General features: G+C 38.9%; 3 protein-coding genes across 4 annotated transcripts in view; 2 read left to right on the forward strand and 1 right to left on the reverse strand.

Moving 5' to 3' along the window:
* Nucleotides 2,776-5,221, forward strand: LOC104765858 (transcription factor bHLH121). 2 transcript variants are annotated; one of them, XM_010489638.2, is made up of 5 exons: nucleotides 2,776-2,922; nucleotides 3,621-3,743; nucleotides 3,822-3,949; nucleotides 4,155-4,619; nucleotides 4,709-5,013. In XM_010489638.2, exons 2-5 carry the CDS (start codon nucleotides 3,647-3,649, stop codon nucleotides 4,877-4,879), a joined length of 861 nt encoding a protein of 286 aa, XP_010487940.1. In that variant the 5' UTR covers nucleotides 2,776-2,922; nucleotides 3,621-3,646; the 3' UTR covers nucleotides 4,880-5,013. The 2 variants fall into 2 exon arrangements, with proteins under 2 accessions (XP_010487940.1, XP_010487939.1); XM_010489637.2 differs by having other exon boundaries at nucleotides 2,776-3,743; nucleotides 4,709-5,221.
* Nucleotides 5,609-6,939, reverse strand: LOC104767660 (putative F-box protein At3g20030). Its single transcript, XM_010491653.2, has one exon. It carries the CDS (start codon nucleotides 6,762-6,764, stop codon nucleotides 5,694-5,696), a length of 1,071 nt encoding a protein of 356 aa, XP_010489955.2. The 5' UTR covers nucleotides 6,765-6,939; the 3' UTR covers nucleotides 5,609-5,693.
* Nucleotides 7,123-9,998, forward strand: part of LOC104767661 (AP-5 complex subunit beta-1-like) — a 5,881-nt gene continuing 3,005 nt past the window's right edge. Inside the window, exons 1-3 of the mRNA XM_010491654.2 lie at nucleotides 7,123-7,243; nucleotides 8,065-9,524; nucleotides 9,714-9,995. Of these exons, the coding sequence (XP_010489956.1) occupies nucleotides 8,091-9,524; nucleotides 9,714-9,995 (1,716 nt within the window). The 5' untranslated portion in view covers nucleotides 7,123-7,243; nucleotides 8,065-8,090. The remainder of the gene's footprint in view (nucleotides 7,244-8,064; nucleotides 9,525-9,713; nucleotides 9,996-9,998) is intronic.

The following is a 9,998-nucleotide window of genomic DNA, read 5'->3' on the forward strand; positions in this document are numbered from 1 at the left end:
AAAAAAAAAAAAAAAAAAAACCTTGGATATGATTATTACAACTTACAATTTTGAACTTTGATAGAATTTTACTATAATTGCAACATATACACCATTAGGTTATTTTATCTTGGATATGATTATATTATCTTGGATATGATTTTACTATTACCGCAACATATACTTCTTAAGTAGACAATTAATAAGTGTCGCACTTAATTACGACGGTAGTAGTTCGGAGAAAAATGAAGCACGGTACCTAGTACTAGGATATGATTATTACAACTTTACAATGCACTAGGTTAAACCGGTGCGATGCTGCGGTATGTTTTGCTATCCATTTTTAAATATATTTGATGTGAAAAAATATGTTTTTTTCCTACAATTTGTTGTTGTAGGAGATATATTGGTCTAATTTAATTTTGAGATGTTTTTTTGTAGTTTAAAGTTAATCATCTATAATTATATATAGTTTTGTTTGGTTGTAAACTCGTCAAATCATGTTCACAATAATCAATATTGCCTTTGAAAATTTGTCACCATAATAAGCCTCTTTTCATTTTTTTTTTTGTGGTTTTAAGTGGAGCTGTCCATTTAAACACATTTTTGTGGACGGTAATAATTTGTTATATTACATCCCCTTATTTCCTATATTACACACCACCAAAAGGGACAAGACGGTACTAATTTGTTTTTTTCTAATCTTGACCGTCAAATGTGTTCTTTAAATATTCTGAAGAGAAATACATTTGGGAAAACCTACGAAGGCTAAGAAATACATATTTATCTAAATAAAAACCTAAAGGAAGGTAGGGTAAATGGTTCAGCAGCATTGGTTTAGCTCCTTTCTTAAAATCCTTGATTTCTACCGAAAGCAAAACTATGCCGAGTGCACATTCTTACATAAAACCTGTCCTCCACAAGTGAGAGGGAAGTTATCTTCAATTATATTTCGATAGGTCCACGTTTAGTTGAACTAATCAAATAAATAAACAAATTAAAATCCTCGGAGCTACGGTCTGTAGTATAATGATGAATAGAAGCACATGCTACTAATTCAAAGTAGAAGATCTTAAACTCACACGTATGTAGAGAATTCTGCAAGTTAATATTACAGTTACAAGACCTTAGCTACATACAATATTATCTATCTTCTTCGTTTCTCTTATCTCTTAACAAGATGAGAAGAGATGAATTGATCATTGCTTATACAAATAGATTCCAAGAAGAAAAGTAATCCTATGTATAATGTTCCACACAATTGACATTTATCAAGAGCTTTCTATCTCCTATCATAAAAGCAGTTCAATTGTAGAAGATGTGACTGACTCATGAAATAACTTGTAAGCGAGAAAGTAGAATTTATCATTAAAAAAACTTGCCTTATAGTGTTAGTAAATTGTCTTTGCTTCTGCCATGGCCCACAAGAGGGAGTAATCAGGTCCAATATCAGTGCAATGAACCTGGAAAACCCATGAGGTTGAAGAATGATAAAGCAAGCAGAGTAACTAAAGAAGAAGCAATTCATTTGGAAATATAAGAGATGTAGAAGTTTAACCTTGACAAGACGTTAAAGATGGATGTATCGCGAATCTTGCCAGGATAATTCTGCTATGGAAAAGGCATTGATACAAAATAGAAGTGTTAGAATATTGAGAAGAGAAAGAACAAAACAGAGTAAGAGACGTCGTCTCTTCTCTTTAGGGAGAAACAAGAAGTAAAATAGAAACTCTTTTATATATCTGAAACTTGTTACCTTATTACAACATCACACACGCTTATATACATATGTTGCGGTCGTAACCGTTCACAACTTATGAAAACTGACAACGTAAAACAACACAACTCACTAACTTTTACATCCGTTAAACACACCTCTTAACATAATTACGAAGACACTAATTTATTTAACTATGTAAAATAATACGAACGAACTCAATTATAAAACTAACAAAGAGAAGGAGTTATGGGTGACCCAAACGCCTTGAATGCCATTTTTTGAGAAGCAATGCAATGTGAATTAGAACTCTCATCTCGCACTCTACATTGGCAACAAAGGTGTCCGGAAAAATTAGAGAGTTAAAGATACGATTTGAGTTGAACCAGACCAACCTTTCAGGTTCCACACAGCCTACACATCCTTTGCTCCTCACAGTCGGGCATAGTCGGGTATAAATGGCAATGAAAAAGAAGAAATAATCCATCGATTGATTAAAGGCATAGTCGGACCATCGTATAAACGGCGAGAAAGAAGGGAAAGAAATCGACCATTGTTCCTCTTTTTAGTTTGGTCCACTTAGGACTAAAAAATCTGGTATTTATTAATTGTTTTAATTTGACTTGGTATTCTTTTTAAACGATGTGTCAGTCTCTGATTCAATACAAAAGCTGAGTGTCTTACTGCCCTGGTGAAAAATAAAGAAATTTTATTGTATTGATATATGGTGTACTATGACTTAGTGCTTACTGTCGTTTATGTGGGAAATTAGTATGACTTATTCCTTATTGATTTAATCAACAATATTCCTTATTAATTTTTCTGTAATAACAATCTCGACCATTCGATCTTTACTCGATTTCTGATTCTCCCAATAGTCTGTTATAATTTTGAACGTTGATGGAATTTTACTATAATCGGAACATATACCATTGAGTTATATTATTAGCTAGTCTTTGTAAATCTATTTGCGAATAAATTGGATGGTCAAAAAGAAAAAAAACAAAAACAATTCCAGCTTTCTTCTTCTTTGAATGAATTAAATTCTTAATTAAATAATCTTTTGGGGGAAAAAAAAAAGAGATAAGAGAAAGAAAAAAAATGGCATAATGATGCTTATTCCCTCTTCTATGTGAGCAGGCAGAGAGGCTAAGAACGAGAGAGATTCTTTCTTCGCCGGACCTTTGTCTTCTCATAAGCTCATCGAAATCTCTCCGTCGACGTCGGTGAGTTTGTACAAATCTCTAATTTATTCTGTAGAGATCGCTCTTGAATTGAGCCCCCAATTCCATCGTCTTCCTTAGGGTTTCGATCCTAATCCAGCTTAGATGCTTCGTTTAGATGATCCTCAATTCAATTGTTTTGAATTGAGGATTTGAACTTAGCTCTAGTTTGTGAAAGTATTGTTACTTCGTCTGGGGAAATCTCTAATGGGCAATTTGAAGATTCCTTCGTTGTGTTCTCCATTTCAACAGCGTTTTTGTTAGTATCATTTTCGTAGATGTTAAAAAGTTTTTGATTTTTTGGTTTGATGTTATTGCCATTTTGGGATTAGTTCACCACAAAACCTTATTTGCAGTTGGTGCATCTGCAGACCTCATGATGCAAAGTTTACAATATGTAGATTTGCTCTAGGACTTTAATCGTTAGAAGTGAGAACTAAAACTTGAAATGGCTTAGTTAGGATTCTTACGGTTAAAAGATATGTTAAGTTTGTAACCACGTTTGTTATGTGAACTGAGATCATATGAGACCCTGACTATATAGACTCTAAGAGGATCAGTTACCTTAAACCAAGGCTCAGTTGTGGTCGTTTTGCTTTTGAATTTTGATCTGCTTGTATGGTGGATTTGTAATATTCTAAGATATTTCTAAGAGCTGAGGTTGTAATATGGCGTTCCGAGTTTATTCGAATGTTTTGCAGTTTGCACAAGTTTGAGGGGGGAGGTCATGGATGTTTCTGCTAGGAAGTCGCAAAAGGCAGGCCGCGAGAAGTTGAGGAGGGAAAAACTGAATGAGCATTTTGTTGAACTCGGAAATGTACTAGGTAAAAGCTTAATGGTTATGTGGATTAAATCACATCAGATGATTCACTTTGATCCTCACATTTCTCTTCTGTTTGCAGATCCAGAGAGACCCAAGAATGACAAAGCCACGATCCTGACTGATACTGTTCAGTTGTTGAAAGAGCTCACATCTGAAGTCAACAAACTGAAATCTGAGTACACAGCTTTGACAGATGAGTCCCGCGAGGTTCATATCTTGTTCCTTACTCTCTAGGTTTTCGTTACAGAAACAATTAGCAGTCTACATGACATATAGATATGTACCTGTGTTCTGTCTATATCATAAGATGCAAACTCGACAGCGTATGTAACTGCTTATAGGACCTGTTTTTATCATCGATAGCAGCACTTGAAATTTGCTGGTACTTGTATCACAACGGTTCTTTCTGTAGTTGACGCAGGAGAAAAACGACCTGAGAGAAGAAAAGACAGCGCTGAAATCAGACATAGAGAATCTTAATCTCCAATACCAGCAGAGATTAAGGTCAATGTCTCCATGGGGAGCTGCAATGGATCACACAGTCATGATGGCTCCACCTCCGTCCTTTCCATACCCAATGCCTATGGCTATGCCTCCTGGGTCAATACCAATGCATCCATCAATGCCATCTTACACGTACTTTGGGAACCAGAACCCTAGCATGATCCCAGCTCCATGTCCTACATACATGCCGTATATGCCTCCTAATACAGTCGTTGAACAACAATCAGTGCACATTCCACAGAACCCGCCGGGTAGCCGTTCGCGGGAACCTAGAGCAAAGGTTTCAAGAGAGAGCAGATCTGAGAAAGCAGAGGACTCTAACGAAGTTGCAACACAACTCGAGTTAAACACCCCTGGATCTACTTCTGATAAGGTAGAGAGAGTTTGAATTAGAAACTAGAGATCTTCAATTTTTTTGGATTTCTTATCTTCACAGTTTTTTCGCAAAACTTTATTTTGTAGGATACATTGCAAAGACCAGAGAAAACGAAGAGATGTAAGAGGAACAACAATAACAACAACTCCACAGAAGAAAGTTCTCATTCTAGCAAATGTTCATCTTCCCCAAGCATCCGAGACCACAGTTCTTCCAGTAGCGTAGCTGGTGGCCATAAACCTAACGATGCAAAATGACCCAAAATAATTGATGACGACCGCGCGAAACTACGGGCATTTCGATGAGTATATGATGTGAGTACTAAATGCAGTCGCTGTTTAAAACAGGCGTTTTTGATGCACCGTGGGCGTTCATTTTCAACGGACAGTCATTTCTCAGCTAATGTTCATCCTTAATAGGTCTGGCCTGGACAAAAGAACCGGAACCGAAGATCGTCTGCTTTAGTTCTAAAACTCGGCTGATTTGTAATATCCAATGTCTGAACTCACTAATTTTTGAAATTATACAAATTTTAAACAAACTTATATTCCGATTATTTAAAAGTCCTAGATTATATACATTTTGTACAAGAGGATTTACATTATAGTTCCATGATAAAAGTTACAACTTATATAAGACGAGAGTTATATTTGTTGAGACTTGAGGCAGAGTTAATTGGGACGTTCTTCGACTCGAGACACCCGAGTGGCTATATTAAGAAGAGTCTTGAAACTCAACAGAGGCCGATTTACATATTTATCAAAATACTTAATGATCTCTTCAGTTTGGGAGGCATAGACTGATAGTTCTTGTGTGTTGGCTAAAGCAATATAAGAGTGCTGTAAGCCTGTAACATGCTGTACACAATCATAGAGAACATCACGAGGGTGGTGCAAATTGAATATGATTGTTGGAGTAAGGTAAAGAATAACCAAATAATAATTGACTAGTCTTGTTCAAAATAGAGGAAAGAAAAGAAAACAGAGAATGATGCAAGAAACAAAATAAGGCATGTTAAAAAAAAAAACAAAACCAAATGGACTAATAAGCTCGTTCTTTCCTTTTGCCGGATTAGATGACTTCAGCTAAGGTTGGAACATAATAAGTGGACACAATTGGGCGACCATAGGGAGACTCCTCCAGATTCACAACAGCTTCTCCAAGATTCACTTCCTTCAAGCATCCATTCTCTCCAATTATGTAAGCCATTGTGTAGCTTTCAGATTCGTCTACATCAAAAACCACGGCGAGTTTCTTCTCTTCGTCAATGAAGAAACTCCCAGATTCAACCTCAAACTTGAAATCCACACCAGTGTGTAGTTTCATATCAACTTTAAAGAAGTTACTCCGCGACACCGCATTAGGCTCAATCAAAGTTGTAACCCATATCTCCAAGGCATACGTATCCATGTTCTGATATAACGCCGCGAGTTTCTCTCCTTTGACATAAGATAGAGTCCCGGTATCTTCAATATAATGCTCAAACGGCAGAGGAAGTAACTGTGCAAAGCTCTCCGCCGTAAAATCAAAACATAGTAAATAGTCTTGTGGCTCTGGATATTCACCAGTTCCTTCGTATACAATCTTTTCTTTAGCGAAAAAGTAAGTGTTTCCTTTCAAAGTCACGCCGCGATGATAAAACTCTATCTCCCAACCGGGACTGATATCAAGAACCCTCCATGAATTAGACCTTAAATCGAAGATTTCGAACTCAAGAAACTTGTGCTTAACGTACGGGTCGTAATGATCCAAAAACCTCAATATCTTGTGGTTACGGTCGTTGTCGTATCCGATAGCATACCTATCTAGTCTGTGGTAAGCGTTTAGGGGTTGGATCCACCTAGTTTGACACAAATACGGGTTCCAAACCACAAGGCTAGTGTTGTCCCTTGGCCTTGGGACACATAACAATAACCCATCGCAATGAAAAACTTTAGATATATCAACTTGATTAATTAAGTTACCTATCTCCTTTACTGATGGATCCACAAACTCTTTACCGTAGAGATCGAACCTTATTGAACTCAGCTTATAATTCATCATCATGAACCTCAGAAACGGCCTTTGGATAAAGCGTTCCATTGTTTGCAAAACCTTATTGAACCTTATTGAACATTGCTTCTGCTTTACACAAAACCTCATCTTTGGATAAAGCGTTCCATTGTTTGCAAGTCGATCTCACTGCCTTCAGTGAAGTTATCGGAACCATAGAGAGTATCTTCCCTACCAATTCTTGTGATAGATCGGACATCCTCGTCATTTTTTTCATGTTCTAATGAGATGATTGAGATCTAACAAACTTTAGCTCTTTTTTTTCCTCTCTCTTTGCCCTGTTCTTGTTGCCTACTCTTCTTTGTGTATATATATATAGAGAGAGACAAATGAGTTGAGTTAGGTTACGTGAAACGCAGTCGCTGTATAATCAGCGTTTTGATGCAACGTGAAACGCAGTCGCTGTTTAAAGAAGATAATTATATGGAAAATAAAAAAATAAAATAATAAGTCATCAGGCAGCGTCGGTGAATTGTTCTCGGAGAGTTAATTACGACCGGCGACGAGGGAGGGATAGTCTTATCTTCTTCTTCTTCTCTCAAATGACTTTTATTTTTCATTCTCTTCAGATTCAAATCCTAGATTCGATCGGAGAATGACCACGACGACGACGCCGGAGAAGACTCCGGCGAGACCTCTCTCAATCCAGGACTGGGACGTTCTCATCGACGACTTCCGAGACGACGGCGCTCCTCGCGACTGGTTCACTTCCGTTTTCCAGATTGATTCTCTGGCGGACTTGGCTCTCTCGTCTCTCCTCAAGAAAGACTTCCCTATCACTGTGAAGCTCTCAATCCTTGTCTTTCTCGACGAGTTCTCCCCAATTTTGTTTGATAAATGTGGTAACGATACCTTTGATCGATTCATCGATGTTCTCCGTGCGATCGTGCAATCACCGACGGATGGATCGTCGGGATTGAAAGAGCAAGCTATGGTCTCTTTCACCTCTGTGATTGTATCGATTGATTCTTTCTCTCTAGGTCACGTCGAAGCGGTTGTTGATTTGCTTCTTGCTCTCGTGAATCGTCCTAACCACGGATTTGATCGACAAGCTCGTGCCGTCGCTTGTGAGTGTTTACGTCAGCTTGAGAAAGCTTTTCCTGGTTTGTTATCTGATGTAGCTGGTCATCTTTGGTCGTTGTGTCAAGCGGAGAGAACTCACGCTGTGCAAGCTTACCTTCTCTTGTTCACTACGATTGTTTACAACGTTGTTCATCAGAAGCTTAAGGTTTCGCTTCTTAGTACCTCTGTACCTTTGGTTCCTTTCAATGCTCCTAATTGGATGCGTGATCAGAGTTTGGTTATGAGCCAAGGTCATCTAGGATTGGGGCCAGATCAGAAGGAGCTGAGACGANTCTCTCAAATGACTTTTATTTTTCATTCTCTTCAGATTCAAATCCTAGATTCGATCGGAGAATGACCACGACGACGACGCCGGAGAAGACTCCGGCGAGACCTCTCTCAATCCAGGACTGGGACGTTCTCATCGACGACTTCCGAGACGACGGCGCTCCTCGCGACTGGTTCACTTCCGTTTTCCAGATTGATTCTCTGGCGGACTTGGCTCTCTCGTCTCTCCTCAAGAAAGACTTCCCTATCACTGTGAAGCTCTCAATCCTTGTCTTTCTCGACGAGTTCTCCCCAATTTTGTTTGATAAATGTGGTAACGATACCTTTGATCGATTCATCGATGTTCTCCGTGCGATCGTGCAATCACCGACGGATGGATCGTCGGGATTGAAAGAGCAAGCTATGGTCTCTTTCACCTCTGTGATTGTATCGATTGATTCTTTCTCTCTAGGTCACGTCGAAGCGGTTGTTGATTTGCTTCTTGCTCTCGTGAATCGTCCTAACCACGGATTTGATCGACAAGCTCGTGCCGTCGCTTGTGAGTGTTTACGTCAGCTTGAGAAAGCTTTTCCTGGTTTGTTATCTGATGTAGCTGGTCATCTTTGGTCGTTGTGTCAAGCGGAGAGAACTCACGCTGTGCAAGCTTACCTTCTCTTGTTCACTACGATTGTTTACAACGTTGTTCATCAGAAGCTTAAGGTTTCGCTTCTTAGTACCTCTGTACCTTTGGTTCCTTTCAATGCTCCTAATTGGATGCGTGATCAGAGTTTGGTTATGAGCCAAGGTCATCTAGGATTGGGGCCAGATCAGAAGGAGCTGAGACGAACGCTGGCTTTTATGTTGGAGTCTCCGTATTTGTTTACGTCTTGTGCTATGATGGAGTTTATGGGTATGGTTGTGCCACTTGCATCAGCATTGGAGTTACAGGCTTCTATGCTGAGAGTTCAGTTCTTGGGGATGATTTATTCGTTTGATCCGATGCTTTGTCATGTTGTCTTGCTTATGTATACTCAGTTCCCTGATGCGTTTGAGGGACAAGAGAAAGAGATCATGAGACGTCTTATGCTCTTTTCTAAGGAGACTCAGATCTATCTTGTTTTCCGCTTGCTTGCGCTGCATTGGTTGATGGGTTTGTTGAATAAGCTTATGTTGAGTGGGGAGCTTGAGAAGAGGAAATCTGTTCTTGAGATGGGTCAGAAGTTTCATCCTGTGGTTTTTGATCCACTCGCTTTGAAAGCGTTGAAGCTTGATCTGATGGTACAATGTTCTGTTAATTCCAACGCTTTGAGTGGAGGTGATAACAGCAAATCTGCTGGGGATTTGTTGCAGGAATGCTTGGTATCGGTTTCGGATTTCAAATGGTTGCCTCCATGGAGCTCAGAAACTGAACTAGCATTCCGCACTTTACACAAGTTTCTGATATGTTCATCTACACATTCCGACACTGACCCTTCCACCACTAGAAGTCTTATGGAGTCTAGCCTCTTCCAAAACGTGCAGGTCTGTAGCTATTTTTGCTTGCTTCTTGGTCTTACTTGATGATAGTTCCTTTTGCTTGTTTTCAAAAGGAACGGAACTCTGTGGGACTTTTTAGTTCTATATAACTTTAGTTCAAGAACTAATCTTTTGCTGATTCTGCTCTCCAATATACTCTTTCTTTATTTTGATTGTTGTCTATATTTAATTCAGGGGTTGCTGGTAGACATGACTTTGGAGTTTCAAATCTTGGTCCCTGTTATTGTGGCTTTTATTGAGCGGTTGATAAACTGTCACAAGCATCAGTGGTTAGGAGAGCGGTTTCTTCAGACTCTCGATGAGAAACTGCTTCCCAAACTTATGAAAAACAACTTATTAACAGCGTACTTCCCGCTTTTCCATCGGATAGCCGAGAATGATACAATACCTCCTTCTCGATTGATAGAGCTGCTTACGAAGTTTGTAATTTCACTTGTTGAGAAGCGGGGGTTTGATGTG

This window comes from Camelina sativa, chromosome 19 (assembly GCF_000633955.1).
Source record: "Camelina sativa cultivar DH55 chromosome 19, Cs, whole genome shotgun sequence".
Taxonomy (NCBI): domain Eukaryota; kingdom Viridiplantae; phylum Streptophyta; class Magnoliopsida; order Brassicales; family Brassicaceae; genus Camelina; species Camelina sativa.